Source organism: Crinia signifera, chromosome 5 (assembly GCF_055691185.1).
Source record: "Crinia signifera chromosome 5, ASM5569118v1, whole genome shotgun sequence".
Classification (NCBI taxonomy): domain Eukaryota; kingdom Metazoa; phylum Chordata; class Amphibia; order Anura; family Myobatrachidae; genus Crinia; species Crinia signifera.
Window position 1 is genome coordinate 249439986 of NC_139221.1, and position 23430 is coordinate 249463415.

General features: G+C 41.5%; 1 protein-coding gene across 1 annotated transcript in view; it reads left to right on the top strand.

The window, feature by feature from the left end:
• ADARB2 (adenosine deaminase RNA specific B2 (inactive)) overlaps positions 1-23430 on the top strand; it is a 489925-nt gene that overhangs the window by 395613 nt on the left and 70882 nt on the right. The window contains exon 5 of the mRNA XM_083188799.1: positions 6178-6289. Within this exon, the coding sequence (XP_083044925.1) occupies positions 6178-6289 (112 nt within the window). The remainder of the gene's footprint in view (positions 1-6177; positions 6290-23430) is intronic.

A 23430-nucleotide genomic window follows, 5' to 3' on the forward strand; every position in this document is an offset into this window, starting at 1 on the left:
AAGGAATCTATTTTCCTCCAGTCTAAGTGCATTTCCACGTGTCCTAGTCTCTGCCCTCAGAGCAAAGAGGGTACCTGATAGTTTGTTATATTACCCCAGATACTTCCCAGGATGGGGTGCATTGGCCTGTGACCACACACTCTAGTAAACACAAACACAGGGGGCCCAGCACTCACTACAACAAACTAACTCACCTTAACATTCAAATAATCAATTAAATAAATAATGGGGTTTTAGTTAATTAATTGATCAATGCATTTAAGCTTGCAGCCCATCACCAAGGGACCCCATTTTACTGCAAGTCCTACACTAACAACTGGTTTTCTTAGGAACCTGGCAACTGCTTACACATCATAGCTAAAATGAATATGTGTTTTTTTCTTGGGTTAAAGCTCAACTGCTATATATATATATATATATAGCTTTGTAGAATATCCAGCACTCCCCGCTCTCCACAGTGCAGGAACAAATGGGCGTTGACCGTTTTAACACATTAAAGTATCACCTTTTTACATGAGACCCAGAGTGACGCCCATCTGTTCCTTCACTATATATATATGTGTGTGTGAGTGTGTGGTCACAGGCCACTGCACCCCATCCTGGGAAGTGGGTGCTGTTTGCGCCCCATTCTTAGGAATGGCGAGTGTGTTGGTACTTCTGTATATGTATAGATATCTATATATATATCTATATATATATAGATATATATATATATCTATATATATAGGGCAAGGGGGTCCTGGCACTCTTCTATAGGATTCAACTACTTGCGGTGCCTCTCAATTTCCAAAGGAAAGATGTAGCAACAAATTTGCAGATGGCACTCACAAGATTAAACGAAGTCTGCACGGCGGCAGCAATTATAGAACAAAACAGAATCAACACAGGCTTGCGTCAACGTTTCGGGCAAAGCCCTTTATCAAGACATATCTATATATATATATATATATATATATATGGAAAGAAGGGGGGTTGTGACCTGTTCCTGCGCTTGTTGGTGAGCAGCACTACTCTAGGACCCCGCCGCTAGTGGGAGTCTAATGTGAAAGATAGAGAAGAAAATGTAGAGGTGCGCTCAGAAAGTTGTTTCACCAGTCCACAATTGTAACACAGAATATGTTTATTCCATACAATAAAACAATTTAAAAGACATTTGTTTAGAAATGTTTACAAAGATTTTTTTGGTGGATCATTGTTGTGCAGTACAGAATTCCGACCATAGGTGCAGTTTGATCATACAAGAAACCCTACGCGTTTCGTCCCCTAGGGACTTCTTCACGGGTAATACACCAAGATCAATGAGCTTTTTACACCTAGTTTAGGTACAGATACAATAAGAACACATTCTAGGGAGTGTACTTGGGTGATGTAGTCACCGTTGTTGCTTTGGCAACACTGTAATACTCCACTTGATGAATCATGTAACACGATTTCCAAACCAGGGGCATAATGTGACACCTCTCCGAATGGTGCCTTTTCACAATTCTGCAGCAGATTCAGAATCCAAATGAATAAAACACAGTCAGAGTGGAGAGATGTATATATATATATATATATATATATATATATATCTATCCCCCCCCCCCCTGCAGTTGCCCATTGACCAAGTTTATACTGCCTTAACTCTGTGTTTTGACAGTGTAATATTCTCCCATGGAGGCCCGCCTGTCTAAAGTGCCCGGGCCCTTCGAAGGCTTAATCTGGCACTGGGGATGGTAATACTTTTTCTTAACAAATTTATGTGACAGTATACAGAGGGGATATTTAGTGTTCCTACTGCAAAGGTGTATGAGGATACATTTGTATATAGAGATGTGTGCATATTGCTGTACTTTGTTTCTAATACCTTATTTATAGCAACCACAACCGTTTTGCTTATCAAAGAGCCATGGGGATTTTTAACACATATACACAGGCATTTCTATAATGGGTGCAGTGTGCGCAGTGCACATGGGCCCCTGTGTCCAGGGGCCCACACCACACACACACTGCACCCACTTATTATACTTACCACTCCGGAGTCCCGCGTGGCATCGAAGACGCAAATCACTTGAAAAATGGTCTTCCTGGCCATTTCTGAGTGAGTTGTGCATGCACACTGGATATGTCCCTGGGAACAAGGGAGGTCATTCTGATCCTCACACTCCCCCGCCCCAAGCATTTTGTTTTGCTACTGCCCGTGCGCATAAGCATTTATGCGCATGTGCAGGCTGCATTTGCGAACGGACATGGCAACTTGTATAGTCGCCGCAAAATTCGCAGCTTGCCTGTCAACCAGAATGACCCCCAAGGTGTGGGTACCATGTTCCCGGAGACCTGTGTATGCACAGTAGATTTAAGCATAATGCCAGAGTCTACTCGCCATCAGAGAGGAGAGGGCCCGCTGCGGAGGCTGAACGGGGGTCCTCTCCTCGCTTAAAGCTCCCCTGTATACATAGTTAAGTGAATTGGTGAGATATTCCTTTAGATCTATTTGGGTCGTCTTCTTGCCATGGGACTATAGGTGGTTTCCAAATACAAATTGGCCATTCTGTTTGATATGCAAAGCTGCACTGTAATACAAAAACAATATTATTGGTGAATAAAATGATGTCCTTTTACAAAATCACATTTCGTTGTAACTTTCCTGTAGTGTTTGCTCCTACTAATATGCAAATCTAACCTTTCAGATATTCTATCCAATAAACCCAGAGGCCATAGCTGAATAAAAATTGTTTACTAAAAGGCTTTCTTTTGTGTAATCTATTGATTCAATATATTTTTGACTAGAGTAGAATACCAGTATTACCCAAAAGGCTATTGATGAAATTTTCAGCATATACATATATAACTAGAACAAAACAGGAGGCAATAGGCAACACATAATAACTGTGTAATTGTTTACTGTAATGGGGCAGACATTTTCACAGCTACTTTCTGGCGATTTTTCCCTCCAAATCACGGTATATAACACAAGGCGGTTTGGAGGGTGAAAAACCATACTGTTGGTTTAAAACCTAATTGTAAATGGCAGCAGGGGCTAAAGAGCATGTTCAATAAAACAAAACATATTATCAATGAGTGAAAATAAGACAATGGGCAGGCCAAGCAGAGCCTTTGGGGTGTATTTAATGCCCTGGGCGAGCGGCGACAATGAGCAGGGATTTCTGCTCGCTGTCACCACTCACCCTGTCAGTATTCAACGCACCCCCCCTCATATGCCAATTCCCCCTCGCTCCGTTTTTTGAGCGAGGGGGAATTGGCGTATGCGGCTCCAAAAGCAGCGAGACTTCTGCATTAGCCGCAGGTCTCGCTGTTTTGGGGAATTCTCGCCTTCCTATGACGGCGAGGATTTCCCCAGAACATTGAATAGGGCGAGCGGCTGGTGAGGGGGTTAAACAGAGGATCGCTGGTTTTCTGCAATCCTCGCTGTTTAACCCCCTCGCACGCGGCATTGAATACCTGCCTTTGTCTTTCCCACGATAAGACACAGCCAATAAGTGCATCTTGTTCTGTGTGCATGTACATGAACTACAGTAACTCCTGTACCAGTATTATGGCATCTACAAGGTGGGGTACAGAAGTTAAGGTTAGAATGGAGCATTAAGGTTAGGCTGTGGGGGAAGGGGGGGGGTAGTGGTTAGGGTTAGTTTGTGGGGAGGGTTGGAGTTGAGGGGAACATGGGGAAAGTAAGTTTACTTACCTGACCTCTGTTGCAGTTCCCTCCATTGGGAATGCCGCATCAGTATTATGACCGCCGTCATGCCTACCGACATTCATTCCTTATCCATCCCTATCAAATCTATAAGAATTATAATTATTGTTGATCTACATAAGTTTATCAGAACATTAAAAGTTACATGTACATATATTATTTGTACATGACACAATTATTCCTAGAATTTTTAAGTACTAAAATGAACCTTCCACTACAGTGTTTATTTATTCTCATAAGAAGAGCATGGCCAAAGCTTCTACTAGCAGTGTGTATGCGGAGCTTCAGGCTTTGTAAGAGGCTTCTGGCAATTTATACTTTACCCATAGAACCTTTTGACATTTTTGGCTCAATGCACCAGGTACCCTGAGATTGCTCGTACATAGATTTGTTACAGTCTCCAGCCATCATGACTTTTCCTGATCAAGTGTATCTTTCATATGATTTTAGTCTATCTTTGATATTAGGCATCTAATTGATATGCCGCAATATTCTGCAAGGTTTGATTTGCTCAGTCTATGTAGCAGGCATTTGGCAGCTAGAAAGAAGTGCTCCAGGCACTCAGTAAACAGCTATTGATGAATAGTTTCTCTATGTAAAACATTAAGATAAAACAGTTCTGAAATAGAAAAAGACCTAGAGGAAAACATTTTGTGTTCCTTCTATGGATTATTTCTTTCTCTCCCGTGCTGACCTTTTCAGCTGTGAGTGCCTATTACATATCTTCTTTTGTCTGAAGACTGTATTTCATTGAAAGTTGAAGTTTTATTTTAATATGGTTCGAGGTAATAAAAACAATATTATAATAAGTAATTCATTTTTAGTTGGTTATATAATTATAATATTGCAGTATTCAATTCATGAAGTATGGGGCCTTATTCTGGTCCACAAGCATGTGGATGAAACACCGCACAGCCGCCTGCCCCACCCTCGCTCTGTGAATTCCCTGCAGGGCTGCAAATGGATGTTTTGCATAAACATCCATTCACAGCCTTGGGTGCTGGGGCCACATCGATTTGGAAGGTGCGCGCAAAACTAAGACACTCTCTGGTGTCTTACGTTTGCATGTTACGGGTAGAGGGCAGGCAGCTGACATCTGCTGCCCGCCCCCAGCACCCGCGTAACAGCCTAATTTCCATGGGAACGCCCAACGTTTTCATGGGAACACCCATGAAATGCTTGGTGTTCCATTGGGTGCAGCCCGTCGCCGCCACCCACCACCCGCACTGCTAGGTGCAAATGGGAGGGCGAACTAGCAGTTAGCTGTGTCGGCTCGCACCCAGCATCTGCACATGCCCGTAAATGCTTACAGGCGCAAATCATTGCACCCCCATGCAAATTGTATTGATTGTTTATAGAAGGTGTGTTTTACTTATCTTGCAAGATGCAACAATCAACACATTTTAGGTCAATCTATACATTTTCACGTATTATTAATGGCATGTTAAATTTTGAGGTAAAAAATTATAATTTACATATACCCCTTGGACACATTCTAAATATCCTTGTTCTTTGTAGTTTCAAGCTGGTTCCAACCAATTGAGCGGCCTATCCAAGTAAGAAAACACTTACTGATTGGCCGCTCAAAGTGCCAGTCAGGACATTCCTCTGGGCAGCCAATTAAATTTGCCCACCCAGCTGTGACTATGGCCTCCCACAGCGAGTATATGAGTTGTCAGCAGACCACGTGCACACAGCCAGATATGCTGACACACTTGTATATGAAGGGGATCCGGACTTTCGGTCGAATTGCATTGTCAACAGGTCAATCACTATTGGTCAACATGGACAATAGGTCAATGCAAGCAAATGGTCGAGCACGGCAAATTGTTTTTAACATTTTTTTTTGGGGGGGGGGGGGTCTTTTCCTACTTTACCATCCCTGTGGACTAAAGCAAGCGTATGTGATACACTAATTGGTGTCCCATGTGACCAAATTTATAAGCTGACACCAGAACAGTGAAAAACTCATGTTGACCTTTTCATAAGTCAACCTTTTGCATGTGTTGAACTTTTTCCCATGTTGACTTTGTGCATGTCGACCTTTTAGAATACTGTCAATCTAATTACTGTTGGCCTTATAATCAAAACCCATATGAAGATATACAGTATCGACCATATATCAATATGTCTTCGAACGACATCATTCACAGACATATCGTGGGTACAGACCTGCTGATGGCGTCACAATATATCCAATTGAATAGCTAATATTTTGACCAGTGTGTTCCCAGCTTCACTGTGTATATCACTGCTCTGGTGTTTACAATGGCTAATCTTAAGAAAAACTTGATTGATTATATCATAGACAACATGGGTCATTAATGAATATCAGGGAAAAATTATAAGTTGAAAATTAAATTTAATTCTGATTGGTTACTATTGGCAATGCCACTTTTTCTCATAGCTCCAGTGGGGCTAATTCTTTAAAATTACTGTTTCAAGCCAGCTGTCATTCACTCTCATTTGTGTTTGTGTTCTAGGACTTTGCAGATTCCATATATCAGCTGGCAATACAAAAATTCCAAGAGCTTACTGAGAACTTCTCGGTGTGCACACGTCACAAAGCCCTTGCAGCTATCGTTATGACCAGAGGTAAGATTATTTTAAAAAGTATATTTTACCACTGCTGAGTCACACAGGTCAAGATTGTAACATGTCTTGATATTGCTTCTATTATACAAGTTCCGTATGAAGATAAAGATTTCCATTCACACCTTCCAGGCAATGTCTTTACTTCCTATTGACAAAATGATGCAGTGCCAAGAAATTTCATGAATCACAATCATATTTTATTTAGTTTAGTTTATTTTAGTTATGTAATGCAACATTGAACTTGGTGTCCATAACACATACCACTGTACAGGGTCATAAGGAACTGGTATTGAAATTGGGATCTTCAGCTTCAAGTTTCTCAGTGTTGCTTTTTTGGTGCCATTGTCAACACCTCAGCATGTGTATCCCCAATTATTGCAGTGTGTACCCTTGGATGGCTCACTTCACTTGCCATGTTTCAGTCCAGGTGCCTCTATAAACTTAGCACACTATGGGCGGGATGGTCTATTCTCCGCCGCCAGTGACCGCCACCGGCTAGCGCAACGATACTAATCGCATATGCTCTAACATATGCGATTAGTTTAGCAAAGGGCAGCTCTTGCCATAAGAGCTGCCTGTTGTGAAGCAGCCAGTGGAGGGTGAGTGGATCCACAGCTGCTCACCCTCCCTCCCTTACCCGGCTGCTGGCAGTGTGCTGCCCGGACTCAGGTGAGGGGGGGCTGCATGCGTCGGTGCAGGGCGGTGGGGGTCCATGCGGGGCAGCGGGGGTTGCGACAAGAAGCCTATAGGCTTATATGGGGTATTGCCAGATTTTGATGGCTATAACCCCCGCAGCAAAAACCCAGCGTGCCTGGTTTCCTGCACATCAAAATGCGGTAAAAAACCCAATAACAGGTTTTTACCGCATTTTTGCATTAGAGCATACTGCGCTTTACCTTTCCCAGTTAGAGTCCACGTGGATGGTAAAGCATAAAAAAGTCCCAACAACTGGAGAAAATCATGAAAACTCATGTCGACCTTGTCATGTATCAACCATTCCCATGTCAACCTTTTGATTGTTTTGATCTTTTGCCAAAGTCGACATATTGCATGTTGATGTTTTGGTGTTGACTATTGACTGTCTAACTAGACACTGTCTGTGAGCCATCTGAGTCCTCTGTCCAGAGTAAAACAAAATGTACTACTTACTGTAAATTCTGTACAGTATGGTAAAACTCTGAATAAGCATTGGCACTCATATACGGCACAATATATATGGATTGATTCTCTGAATATCCGTTCCGAACTGAATTCCAGGTTTGAGATTCATATTCTAAACACAAATTTCAGGTTTTGAATTGCAAAAATGACATGATTTTAGCTGCTTTTATCGATTTTTATCCATTTCTGTTATCCACCCAAACCAAATCTGAGCAAAAACAGTTGAGGGTGGTTTTTCCAAAGCCAAAACACACAGATGAAGTAGAACCGAAACCATGCACATATCTCTATATATACAGTAGATTGATAGAGTTCCAAATTCAGAAAAAAATTGTGTGTGTTCTATTTTATTTTACTTTCCTACAGTTTTGTAACTATGATTTACCACTTCCATCAGAGCACCCTGACAATATCAGAATTGAATTTCACAGGGCAGGGGAAAATAATAAATGCCATCCATTTCCACTTAATGTTGATTTACAATGTTTCTCACTTTAACAACCATAAAATACTCCTCAGCGCTGCTATAATGTCGGTTATACAGTGTATTGTAATAAATGTTTGCTGGGTAAAGTAAAAGTAATGCATATTGATTATGGGACTGATTTGTAATTTATAGGTTACTGTCTGAACTTATAGGATCTGTAATAGGATTGGACGAGAGAGCTAATAGATGTCCAGCGTGCAATGTACACCTGCAACCTCAGTTCCTTAGATTTACTGTACATTTATGAGACACATGAAAGATGAAAAGTCAAAGCAAGACCCAATAGTTATGCATTTAGTACTTAAAATGACGACCCGCTGAGTCCTTTTGGAAAAAGAAATGAAAGTAGTATTATTTCTGTAACTGAAGCTAATGGTTTTCCTTCCAATTTCCCAATGCAGCATCCTTAGGAAAACCACAAACAGAGAAATGTGTGCTGTTGTGAGTTTATAGAGAGTACCCTGCTCAATTTACCTGCAAGGCCATCACATTCTGAGCCTAATTCAGGTTGGCTCGCTAAGCAGCAGTCATTCACTGCTTGGCGAGCACCTTAACGCCGCCCCACCAAACGCCTTCCCCCCGGCGCCCGAATCCCTTCACTGCCAAGCAAGGGGATGTGTTCGCTAACACGGCCCCACGCATGTGGCCTCTAGCAGGAGAAATCATTTGATGGTTTCCTTCTGCAGATTGCTGAAGATTGGGCAGGCGCTGACGTCATGTGATATCAGCCGCCCTGAGCAGGCATCAGCCCATCGGCGTTCCATGGGGAGCGCCCAGAGTTTTCACGAGGTTTCCCATAAACTACTGGGCGTTCCCTGGCTGCCACCCCCTGCATGGCACCAAAGTGAACGGACTAGCGAGTGTCTAAGTCACCAAAGCCGTTCGCTGCCGCGGTAGGCACATGCGTAGAAATGCGCATGTGCATACACGACCGTCGGGGCTGGAGTCGAATTCGGATCGCAATGAGCGATCCTGAATTGGCCCCTCTATTCTATCTGTAGATGAACTCTCACGTAAATCGATATCTCACTAATAAGCTTGCAGGAAAGTCCAAAAAGTAACTTGGCAGCATATCACCATGCATCCATATTGCCTTATTTATGTACAGTGCTGACAAATCATAATAATGTACATCCATGTTGCTGCAACCAAAACCGGGGATTGATACGAAATCCCTGTGGTCGGAATCCCTGGGTTCAAAATCCCGACACCGGAATCCCAACCGCCTACGCTCGGCACACTAATTTATTCTTACTCTATGGGTGGACACCCACAGAGGGAGAAAGTGTCAGGATTTCGGCGGTCGGGATTCTGAACGCCAGGATTCAGACCTCCGGGATTATAACTGCATCCCCAAAACAGATCTTCAGCTTGTATTAACCCTCTGTAGCTGGACAAAATAGCAACGCATTGCTTTGTACTTGTCTATGTTAAAATGATAGAATGGTGCATCCAAATACATTACATGGGCCCGGGCACTTAGGTTTGTGGGGGCAGAAGAAATTGCTCAGTAAAAGCAATTGTAACAGGAGCCTTGGCACTTAAATGTCAACTTACAACAGAGGACACAACATCTGCGTTGTCACTACAGTGGTTATGGGCTGTGATGGGAAATTGCACATTATCTCTGCATGGGGAATATTTTACGGCAATCTTTGCACATCTATCTCCCGAGCTGCAGGAGGTGCTTCCTTCCAGAGCAGCTCAATCAGAGCACTACGGACACAATGTTGTTATATCTGGTACTAACATTTCAAGGTACTGGTCAATACATGGTAGTTTGCAAACACATTATTAATTAAAAGAGTCACACATTTGAAAAAATAAAATCCCAACTGAAAATATTAGCAAATTTTTATTTATTATTATCATTATTAGTATTGTTATTATTAAATTCCATCTTATCCATTTTATTATTAAATTCCATCTTATCTCATGATTGAAAACCAAACAAATATTTATGGTGTCAATTTAAATAGCATTTTACCACTATACTGCAAGAAAAAAAAAACAACAATGCATGCAAAAGTACTTTTTGTAACAAAAGGATAGAATAGAAATCTGTTTCAAAATTTTTAAATCTTTTTGTAGTGTTTTACAATTGTTAAAATTGCTAACACTTATGACACACCTTTGACAGCTCCCATTAAAGCACTACCACCTGTTATGAAGTTGCAGGACAGCCATTAAATACTGACTACATTTTTATTGAAATATCAACTCAATTTGTAATTAGAGCATACAGCATTTATATTTATACATGATATCAACTTTTATATTGTAATTTTATTATTGATGTATTGCAAAACAGTTGCATGCTACTGCATAGAAAATATCAGCCCACCTTGTTTACATAGTTACATAGTAGATAAGGCTGAATAAAGACTTGCGTCCATCTAGTTCAACCTACGTTTTAATAGCTTATCCCTTGTAAAAGACCGAATATGGTTCTTATTAGTACCCCTGGATATTTTTATCCAATAAATGCTTGTCCAACCTTATTTTGAACGTATTTATTGTATCTGCCAACACCACTTCTCCAGGAAGAGAGTTCCAAAGTTTGACTGCTCTGACCGTGAAGAAATTTTTTCTTTTGAGGGAACGAAATTTTCTTTCCTCTAATCTAAATTCGTGCCCTCGTGTCCTAGTTTCCTTTCTTGCAGTGAAAAGAGTGCTTGAGAGTTCCTTATATTTGCCCCTGATATATTTGTACATGTTGAGCATTGTACATTTGTATTTGTACATTTGTACATGTTGTGGCATTTATTGTATTGGAAACAGAAGTGGTATTGGAATTACCATTGTACAGTATTTGTGAATGTAGTGTTTTTCAAGTTAAGATATCCTCATGAATAATCATACAGTATATGTAATGATGATACATTTATACTTTTATAGTACTATATAGCTATATAGTTATCATCACCCAAAGGTGGATTTACCATTGGTGCAGCAGGTGCATTGCACCGAAGCCCCCATGGACTAAGGGGCCCACTGCTGCCACTCACTGCTGTATGGCCTATTGAGAACATGGGTTTGAGTGAATGGGGGGTGGGGGATCAAATTATGTTTTTGCACCTGGGCCAACCACTTACAAGTTCTGCCATTGTCAACTCCTATATAAAATATGTAAGGGTCACAGGATGAATGGCCACAATACAATCACCAGCTTCCAGAGAAGCGCCTCTGTGAGGCTAGTTCATGCAATAACCAGTGCAGAAAGGCATTGGGATAGAGAGGCACTGACTCCACCACTCTGCTGGCGGCTAGATGTCCACTACACAGCACTACCACTCTGGTAATTGATTAATCCTCCTAAATCCCCTCCACTGACCTATGCCCCCTGGCCACCAGCTTTTTCCTTCACTAATTCACTAGTGAATCTTAGCTTTCTTATGTGCCACTATATATATATATATATATATATATATATATATATATATATATATATATATATATATATCATAAACTTTTTCTTTTACATTTTACACCATTTTAGCACCTGTATGCTGCTATGCCACACACCCACACACACACACACACACACATATATATATATATATATATATATATATATATATATATATATATATATATATACTGTATAAAGGTTCGCTTTCACTTGTGAGTTCCATTTCCTAGAAATACAGTTCTATTTGGTAGATGTCCGAGGATGTGATCTCAGGTCACTGACGCCAAATCCTATTTAAAATCAGACAGTCGTCTCAACTAGTTACAAACCCATGTCCTGTGGGTATGAAAGATATTTCTAAAAGGAAGGACATGAGAGGCGCCTCATGGTGCAGTACTTTTTTTTATATAAAAAACCCACACAATTTCCTAAAAGCAATATCCCACAGATAGTACTCGTACTATGTACATCCTCAGGTGTGGGCTTAGAACCACATTGTATACTGTATGTTTTATATCTACCACTAGCACAGCTGCACAACTTTCCTTCTCTGAGTGCCGGGGCCAAACACATCTATTTCAGATTCTCCCTGGATGCCACTGTGTGCTGGGACCTTTCCCCACCTGGATTGGAAGCAGGCTGGCTAGGTGATTACTGATGCGTCACATCCATTACAGTGAAATAACGTGCACGTTAATTCAACATTTCGGGGCTCCTAACCCCTTTGTCAGTATATATATTTATATACAGTATGTGTGTGATATGCCTGTGTGTGCATATTAAACAATTGCTCACCACTAAAGTTGTCAGAGCTTATTGATAAAATGATCTGAGCCATATTATTTCCCAATCATGGCCTGGAAATGGCTGCAGTAAGTACACCACTGAGGCCCATTCTGCCCAGGTTACAGCCGTTAGAATACATGGAAAGTGTCTCTGGAACACCATTCCATTAGTCTGCTTATAGTATGACTGTTTTTATCAATTCCCTTACTTAAAATATCTGAATTATTTCTATATGTGCTGCCACCCACAGTCCATCACAATTTGTCAAGTGCCAAAACTACCTATTAATTTTCTTTTACTAATTAATCACTAATTGTCTGTTTAGTTTGAAATATTAATAGGCTTCCAGTGCATTACAGCTCATTACAATTAGCCTCTTATTAAGAATGCATTTACTGGGCTGCGGAATTACAAGAAACAATACAGAATGCCAGTACCCCACTTACTACGCACATTGCATTGCCAAAATCCCTCTCCCTCTCTCATGGAAGCATCACATTATCATTGTGAACAAGACAAGGGAGACATTTAAACACTATTTTCCTATCTGCCGTTGATCGATCTTGACAGTTTAAATGCGTCCAGCTAGTCTTTATCACCTTGCCTTCTTTTCAAAGTGTGGCATTGAAATGTCCGCTGTAATCATTGTAGGGTGGGGGAGACATCGGAGTAGATATTTTTCTGTGCCTTGCATTAGATTATTTCGGCAGCTCCTTTGTATTGCTGACAATCACACTAGTATAAAAACCACATGGCTAGTATTTTATTTCAATGTATGTAAAGTGACATGAGAGACAGCAGCAGGGAAACATATGGTTGGAATCATTTAATAAAGGTATCCTGCTGAGATAAAATAACTAAATATATATTTTTGTGCCCTATGAGTTTGGTGATTTCATACGGTGTCACCCTAATGCCATGAGTATTAGGACATGAAGCTTTCTGCTGCAGTAGACCATTAAGGATTTTTGAACTGTTTATTTTGTCTTAGCTAGGGTTTATTAAGCACCTCTTGCCATATATGCTGACTGCAGCTATTTCAGGCTGATACTGCGGCCTAGGGAGTATGTAAAAACCGGACCCGGACAAGACCACGGAATGCCGGAACTGACATCAAACTCTGCATTACGAAACTTGTGTCCTGTCCAGGGGGCTGCCTGTGACAGCTGTCACCAGGTAATGGGGAAGGGGCGATCACAGCCTCCCCGTGCGGTCCGGACTGTTCCAGTTTTTGCTACTTTCCCGGACCATAGAGGGAGGCTTTATTCTCCCCCTTCTCCTCTCCCTGGTGACAGCTGTCACATTCAGCCCCCCTGGACAGGACACCCCCCAGACCGGACACTACAAGCTCCGGAATGCAGAGCTTGTTGTCCGGTCCAGCATTTCGGGGTCCTTTCCAGATATGGTTTTTATCCATACCCAGCTGCCTGTAGGTGGTTACAGTTAAAATAAGAGGTATGAGATATGTGGATATATATTGAAGTTGGGCAACCTTTGTGAAATGAAATGATTCACGGTATCTAGGAAACCTCAATTAACCTGGGTCCAACCTAAGTTATTGAACATTGTTTCGAGCCATGTCACTGTAACTTGAAACTCCGTTCACTCCGCAGACTGGACCCAGTCATTGCCAGGTTATATTTTCTGATGGCACTTGATGGTGACGACATCATCGCCAAGTGCCAGCGATTTGGCTCTTTGTATGTTTTTGTAGTGATCCAGGTCGGATGACTTGAGTTATCCTCGTTTAAATAGCAGGCTGCTTGGGTTGGTGCCATGTATGACCCTAGTAGCCACCAGGGGTCAGACTCACAGATAACGCAACCCAAGTAGACCGTTACAAGTGTGGTGTTCCTTGCCGGTATGGATGACATTGTTAACAGAATCAGATGACTGCACGTGTGCTTTCTGGTACTTGTGCATTATAGCGGCGCCCCCCATTTCCATCGCGCGATGTTTTAACGCGATTTTTGCCCCCTATACGATGAAAGATTGTATAAGCACCCTAAAGGGTGCTTTTAAGCACCGTAATGGGTGCTTACAATGTTAAATGCACCCCCACGCCACCCCCCACTATAAACGTGAACCCAAAGCGTGGCGAGCGCCGCGAGCCCGCGAGGGGCGGCGGTACGCGTCCTCCGACCTTTTCATATCCCCACTATCCACGTCGGCGTGGAGCTGATCGGTAAGTATGCATACAAATGGAGCCTTCTTCAGCTAGCCTTCTCTGGATAGCCATGGCTCACCAAGGCCTTTTGTTCTCAGATGCAATACAATACATAGAACAATACAGTAGGGGATTAGCATAGGATTAAGTCTGACAGATCTGGTTCACTTAATCCTATTAAAGGGCTAGATGAGGCTGCCTCTATCTGTACTTTCCTGGATTGGCCACTTCATGCTATCCTGTAAAAATATAATATTTATCATCCAATTCATTTAAATACTCTACACTTGTTTTTGCACTTAAGAAAAGTTGATACATCCTACATTTGGAATCCACGCATGTTTTGCAAAGTGGGTTCAAATTCACTAACATAATCTTTGGGTGTAACTTTCTTTATAAGCAGCGCTGAAATCATGGGCAATGTGTTCCCTTCTATTTTTACATAATTCTGAGAGCTCCCACAAACTTGTACACTCCAAAGTGTTTCATTGACAAAGTATTAGCACAGTAGTATGTTACATAGGAAATACAGTGTTTGGAGTTTGAGGCAAAGATAAAAGATAGGCATTCAAAGCCAAAATAATGGCAACAATAAGGTAGGAAACGCCAACACTTTCATTTTTATATCTCTATTAGACAAATACAAAGAAATAGCAAAAAAAATAGAATAGTTTACTGTTATAGGATTGGAATAAGTTGATTGCTATTAATTTCACAAGAATTATTTATATTATTGGATTCTTATATTATTGACCTCTTTTAATCAGGTTGCCCAACCACGTCTCATGTTATGTTGCTCACATCAATGCACTTCGCTGCAGCCACATTCATTTAGGTTCAAATGTCTCAAACAACCATTAACAGTAGTTACTGTATCTTGTAAGAGAAGCAAAAAAAACACAGTATTTTCATTACGCTGAAATATAATGTACAATATAAAGGGCAACTGAAAGAGAACAACTATTCTATCATTGCATGTTCACACTATATGTCTTCACCTCCTTGGACACAGCCTGAGAACGGGTGTCAAAATGGGTGAGAATCTTCTACAAATGTAGTTCACACAAGCTACACATTTCACACACAAGAAGACATGGCTGGTGAGAAATGTGCATCATCTGGTCATAGGTGAGAAAACATCCAAATGTTTTGACACTTTTTTTTTGGCATGTTTGATGCTGGAGCCTCTTAAACTCCTTGAGAGTACGTAATCAAAATAACTAGTTTAGTTTAGAGGTTCTGTCTGTACTTCCAGGAGTTTGTAAGACACAATAGGGGAAACTAATACCCCTTTTACACCAAAACGCCGGGTCGCACCCGGCTTTTTTAGACCCAGGTTCAAGCCGGGTGCGACCCGGCGTTTAGTGCAATTTACACCGGGCGGACATTTCTCCCAATGAAACAAGCAGCGTACTATAGCTTTCGTGGTGCTTATACTGGGCTATGTGTACCACTTGTTGTAACTCAAATCCTTAATTAGTCAAAGGACTCTACTATGGATTACACAGAGAGAACATACAAAGTCTTCGCACGTGTTTGATTTAGATCTATTAACCCAGCATAGAAGAGGTTAATACAGTAATCCGTATTTACATTCTTTCAGTCTGGTCTATAATAGCTGTAGCTGCAAACAGATCATTATTTCTACCTGAACTGACATGAACGTGGTATAAGTTTCACAAATTGTACTCATGTCCCATAAATACAAGGCATACACTTTATAGATAAATGTTGGATAGTTATTGTAGTTATTATTACTCCTCAGATGGGAAATAAGGAACTTCTCCAAGTTATGACATCCTGCCTTTGGGCCTTATTCTGGTTCACTCTCAGAGGCAAATTCCTTCCCAAATGGACAAAACCTTGTGCACTGCAGGGGGAGGGGGGGGTTAATGTAATTTGTGCAGAGAGAATTAGATTTGGGTGACTTATTTTGTTTCTGTTCAGGGAAAATACTGACTGCTTTATTTTTACACTGAAATATAGATCTCACTTTGGAGTAAAACCCCACCCAAAACTAATTCTCTCTGCACAAGTAACATCTACCCCACCTGCAGTGCACATGATTTTGTCCATTTTAGAAGGAATTTGCCTCTAAGAGTGAACCAGAAAAAGGCCCTTTATTCCTCCTGTCCACTTGTGTTGATTCTTTCGCAGAGCAGACGCTGTATTTTTTCTCTCCTAGATCCTGTAGTAGAGGAATATTAGCATAAAACCTACAGTATGTTCCTAATTAATACTGAGGTGATGAGATCAGAGATTATCATTTATAAGCAATGAATATCAGAAGTTACCAATTATGAAAATATTTAAAATGTATATTTTACAGGGGAGAAAAAGGCTTTGGGTGCAAGAGTATTACTGATGCTCTCTAGTGATGAGGAAAATACTATTACTTTTTAATCATTATAACAAGTACTATGGGCCTTATTCTAGTTCACTCTTTCTGACAAAATCCTTCTTAGATGGACAAAACCATGTGCACTGCAGGTGGGGCAGATGTTACTTGTGCAGAGAGAATTAGATTTGGGTGGGGATTTAGTTCAAAGTGAGATCTATAGTGCAGTGTAAAAATAAAGCAGCCAGTATTTACCCTGCACTGAAACAAAATAACTCACCCAAATCTAATTCTATCTGCACATTTTACATCTGCCCCCTGCAGAGTGAACTAGGCCCTAAGTAACAAGCATCACTGTAATAAATAGCTCACACTGGGGGAGATTCTCTAAAACACGCCGCCCAGCTCCGCCCCCCTTCGCCGCCCATCGCAATCATAATTATCGCATATGTTCTAACATATGCGATGGTTATAGCAAAGGACAGCTCTTGCATTAAGAGCTGTACTTTGCGGTGAGAGTCGCCGGGTCCCAGCTGCTCCCCCCTCCCTCCCACACCCGGCACTGCTGCTGCGCCGGGCTCTCCTCCTCCCTGCCCCCGGCAGAGGATCAGTGCAGGGAGGAGGTCACAGGTCCGGGCAGCACAGCTCTGCTTAGAGCATCCCGAAATGCGTTAAAAACCCTAATAACGGGGTTTTTACCGCATTTTTACCTTAGAGAATCTCCCCGACTGAATCCATCTGTCATTCAAAAACATAACTAGCTTGCACTAACCCTAAAAGAACAAAACTCACTTATGTACCGTTAGGTCTTCAGCTGTTCTTGCCAATGTATATTCAAGAGGAAAAAATGGGAACATTGCGCTAATATATATACAATAAATTCCAATGCACCATGGAGGGGATCACATTTATAGCAAAAGACTGGAGACTGCTTCAAACTATTGTATCAAAAAACAATTTAATTAACATATAAAGTATACATATGTATAGCTATTTAGGGTGGCCACCTAAAAAATTAAACATGTATATTAGCATATGCTATAATAACAATGTGCACATAAAAACAAGCTAAATATTTAGCTCTGGATAAAAAAGGGGGTGATGATAATAATATTCACTCTGAATTTACATAAAAACTAGCAATCTTGCATATGTTGACACTGTGTCGACTGGGTTTAGTGTCAGACCATACTGGGGATGTTTTAGTAGAATGCTGGTAGTAACAATGGGGGAGATTCTCTAAGAATCTCCGCCCCCCATCGCATATTTAATTATCGCATATGCTGTAACATATGCGATAATTAAGGCAAAGGACAGCTCTTGCGTTAAGAGCTGTCCTTTGCGGTGAGAGTCGCCGGGTCCCAGCAGGTCCCGGCGGCTCCCCCCTCCCTCCCACACCCGGCGCTGCTGCTGCTGCACCGGGCTCTCCTCCTCCCTGCACCCGGAAGAGGATCAGTGCAGGGAGGAGGTCACAGGTCCGGGCAGCACTGCGCTGTGCTGCCCGGACACAGGTGAGGGGGCGATGCGGGGCGGCGGGGGGTCGGCGCGGGGCGGCGGAGGGTTGCGGTAGAAGCCCATTGGCTTCTATGGGGCATCGCCAGATTTTTCTGGCGATGCCCCCCGCCGCGGTAACCCGGCGGGGGATGCTTACAGCATCCCAAAATGCGGTAAAAACCCCGATAACGGGGTTTTTACCGCATTTTTAGCTTAGAGAATCCTGCCCAATTTCCTTTTCAGGAGCAATGGATCATAGCACAGTGAGCGCATACATCACCTGTGCTGCCGGATGGTAAAAAGTCCTGTGTGGTGTTTGTTTGGTGGAGTGGCCACCTGAGGAGAATGACAGTGCGGACCTGGATGTAATGGCCGTTACGCGTGTCTCTCACCCACGCTGCCGGATATGTTAGGGTCCTGCAGTGCACCACCGTCACTTTCACTCACGGGTGCTTGTGTCGGTTCCTGCTGGCGTTCTCCACTCTGCACAATGGACAGGGGCTGGCGGATGTACCGTTCCACGCACGGCGATAAGGATGGAGTGATATATCAGATGGTAATCGCCCAGTATTCTGCTGGCAAGCAAGAAGTTGGCTAGTAAGCTGGATGGCTGGCTTCTGTTCTTGCCAATGTACTGTAAACTGCAGAGGGTCAATGTGTACCAGGCTGTCTTTCTCTTACTGTTCTTACCTTGCCTCTGCTGCATTGAATCTCAAATTCACTGCTGATGATAGACCATTACAAGGTTAAGATGACACATGAAATGCGTCAAACATTTATCTTTGTCAGTGTAGTGCCAAAGACTGACCACTGGCAGATACAATGCGTTCATAGGCTCAGCAAAGGTAGAAGCACCTTTGTACTCACAGTGACTAAAAGCAATTTCCAGGATCAGAGTGTTCTTTGTATATTATCTACAGTAAGTACTGGAAAAGCTGCACGCACGACAAATACTTATTTGCCGTTCTTTAAACGCAATATACGTTTCTCTTAAAACCCCTGCCATAATATCTATACAGTTCCTGTCCAGCACATGTTGTTATTGTTACGTATTTTTTAGAAATATTTTTTATCGGTTGTTACATTCACTTTTCCAAATGTTTAATAAAGTAATTCCATTAATAAAATTTATACAACTGCAGCTGGAGGATTGTCTGCAATAACAGGTGAGATTCAAGTGTTTAACCCAGTCATGTCCAAATGATGGCCCTCCAGCTGTTGCAACACTACAAGTACCATCATGCCTTGCCACAGTTTTGCTATTAGGGAATGCTAAAACTATGTCAAGGCATGCTGGGATGTGTAGTTTCACAAAAGCTAGAGGGCCACAGTTTGGACATGCCTGGTTTAACCCTTTGACTGCCAACATCTCTGTGAGAGATGTTCAAAAGATCTGCAAAGAATGCCAGCGTCGCTCACATTTGTTATATAAATCCAAATAAAAATCTTGTGTAAAATGTCCTATATAATGTAAACATTACAGGTCATTATGATGAATAAAAATGTTTGCTTGGCAATTTTCACACCTATATTAACAAACTCACATCACACTCAAAGGGTTAACATGTTCTAGTGAAATGTTATTCACAGAGCACAAATGAAGTCTGGACACACACAGGTAATATATAGCAATCCAGCAGAGAAGAGGTTACAGTAATCAGTATATACATTCTGTCAGTCCGGACTATAATAACGGCACATGTAATCAGATCTGGGCTCTGCAGTTATTTTTACCTGTCACTGTTATTTCCCTCTGAATTACCCCATTTAAATAGTCTCTGTGTATCTGACATGAAAATGGTCGGGAAAGTAGAGATTTTACTCACTTCTCAAAACCTGAATATATAAATAATAAAGATGTTTTTAGGATGGTTATTGTGTTTATTAGAACTTCTTTTATAACACATCTCCTAACTTTCTGAAAAGGGAACTTGGGATACTTTTTTGTATTGATTCTTACTCCCATTTCCCCCCAGACTATACCATTCTATCTTTATTCATACCCCTATTTTGTCCCCAAGACTTATTCTACCCAGACTATACCATTCTACCTGTAGTCTCCCCAGTATCATGTCCCTGGTATTATTTATTCTCCTTAGACTATGCCATGCTACCTGTAGTCTCCCCAGTATCACATCACTGGTATTATGTATTCTCCCCAGACTATGCCATTCTACCTGTAGTCTCCCCAGTATCATGTCCCTGGTATTATGTATTCTCCCTAGACTATGCCATTCTACATTTATTCTCCCCAGCATCACACCCCTGGTATTTATTCTCCCCAGACTATGCCATTCTACCTGTAGTCTCCCCAGTATCATGTCCCTGGTATTATATATTCTCCCCAGACTATGCCATTCTACCTGTAGTCTCCCCAATATCACGTCCCTGGTATTATGTATTCTCCCCAGACTATGCCATCCTACCTTTAGTCTCCCCAGTATCATGTCCCTGGTATTATGTATTCTCCCCAGACTATGCCATTCTACATTTATTCTCCCCAGCATCACATCCCTGGTATTTATTCTCCCTAGACTATGCCATTCTACCTGTAGTCTCCCCAGTATCATGTCCCTGGTATTATTTATTCTCCTTAGACTATGCCATTCTACCTGTAGTCTCCCCAATATCACGTCCCTGGTATTATGTATTCTCCCTAGACTATGCCATTCTACCTTTAGTCTCCCCAGTATCATGTCCCTGGTATTATTTATTTTCCCCAGACTATGCCATTCTACCTTTATTCTCCCCAGCATCACACCCCTGGTATTTATTCTCCCCAGACTATGCCATTCTACCTTTATTCTCCCCAGCATCACACCCCTGGTATTTATTCTCCCCAGACTATGCCATTCTCTCTTTATTCTCTTCAGCATCACATCCCTGGTGTTTATTCTCTCCAGGCTTTGCCATTCTACCTTTATTCTCACCAGCATCATGTCCCTGGTATTTATTCTCCCCAGATTATACCGTACAGTTTTGGAACATTTATTTCCCTTGTACACTATTTTGTATATTGCTGCGAATTGCCAGTTCGTTTATGGATTTATAAACTAATAACATTTTAACAAATTTCACATTGTTAAACGGTCATGCAATATATTCGGTACAACTACACTTGTTGAGCAATTCATCCATTCCACTCTCCTTTAAAATTACAGAAAAATATTGTTACTAAAGCGATTGATGCAGGTGACTTCTCTAAGGCTATCAACTGCAGCTGTATATCAGTGCCCTTGTTTTGCTTTGTCACCAGCTGTTTGTAATCCAGTAAGACAGGCAGCCATATATCCACACCAATGTTGCCACATAATTTAATGATTCTAGGAAGCTACAAGGCGAAGGAACTAGATGTGTCCTCTCTCAGAGGGCGTATAGTATATATAATATATCAAGGGTTTTAACATAGTACAGGAGGGAAATTTTCTTCACAGGAAAAGAAGTAATAGAACACGAGGACATGCACTGAAACTGGAGGGAGGTAGGTTCAGGGGAAATGTTCAAAATAATTACTTCACAGAAAGGGTAGTGGATAAGTGGAATAGCCTCCCATCAGAGGTGGTAGAGGCTGAGACAGTAGAACAATTTAAACATGCTTGGGATAGGCATATGAATATCCTTACAAAGAAATAAGGATTAAAAAGGGTTGAGATTACCTGAAGGGTAAAAAAAGGGGCAGACTAGATGGGCCAAATGGTTCTTATCTGCCGTCACATTCTATGTTTCTATAGTGATGTACAGTCAGTCTCAGCGAGCTAAGCATGGGTAATTGGGACTTTATTTAAGAAAACAATGCTGTTCATGTTCAGATGGATTAAGTGTTTAAATGTTACATTCCAAGTGTTATGATGTATACAGTTTTGCCATACCATCCTTGCTTTTAATTGCTACATCCCATTTTGCAAAGCATACACAGTATAGTAATTGTGAACATGGTCCTAGTAATATGTTAATATTCCTACACATTGTATAATGAGCAGTTGCGGTTTTTACTGCATCCGGTATAAATCTAGTCATCGCCAGTGTTCTCTCTCTCCAGAGAACACTAGCCATGACATATTGTTTAGCACACATCGTTGTGTGCTGAGCGATCTGAGCGCCACTGAACCACTCAGCGCAGAGTCAGCATACAGTATTAGTGTACAGTACATACAAGACATGCAAGGAAAAAGACCAGAGCAGTTGTTATTAATAGATCGCTCAGTCCAGATCACATTGTAAACAGAGGCAGTCAAATCTCTTCCAGATTAAAGGCCAAATGTAATATGGTGTGAGAATCAGAAAGTGAGCGATTTTGGGAGAGGTTTCCCATTTTTTTAAAGCTGTAATTAATTACATGGCAAAATCTACCTGGTTTTTCAGTGGAAATTATTGCCGCTTTAAAAAAAATTGGGAAAACGCTGCCAAAATCTCTCACTTTCTGATTCTCAAACCGAGGGGGTGATTCAACACCGCCTGCTAAGAAGCAGTCCTTCCATGCATGCATCTTATCACTGCCAGGCCGAATCCCCTTGGTAACATGCCAGGGTGTGTACGAGAACACATCTCCTTGCATGCGGCCGAAAGAAAGAGAAATCCTTCGATGGGCATAGTCTGAACTGACTTTTATTCCGGCACCCCCACTGCTGAAGGAGGGGGGGGGGGCGGGCGCTAACGTCCTGTGATGTCAACTGCCTGCCCACGGCAGGCATCGGCGCCTCTGCGTTCCCAAGGGAACATCCAGTGTTTTCATGGAGACACCCATAAAACATTCCCTTCCAGATGGCCGCTGCCTAAGTCATATATTCTTGTAACAAATCAAGCATTGAGCTATATGAGAAATAAGTTAATGCTTATCAGACACAGAACTGTAAAATCAACAATACGCTCGCAGCTGTAATAGGGTATATAAACATAATTCATTGTTTCATATCTGGAGCACATGGGCAATTGCTCAGAGTGTGAATGAATTTAGATCACAGATAAATGGTGAGCACAAGTCCCTGTGTTATCCAGAGTTCTCTAATGCTGCTGTTCTTCGGTTGCCTGTACATTTACTATGCACTGATATCATTTGTATTTGTTTTATTCAAGCTGGTATTATCTACAGAATAGACATTATTCTAAAAACAGCCTATTAATAAATTAACTACTTAGAAAACAACTTAATTACTAGTGATGCTATGACCATGTACGGTACCATAAGAAAGGAGCTTTAAGAAGAAATGTTCTCTGGTCTTTGCCGTTCAAGTTTTAACACTGTCAGATATAGAGAATTGCAGTTCTGTTTGTTAACAGATACAGGGCGAGATGTATC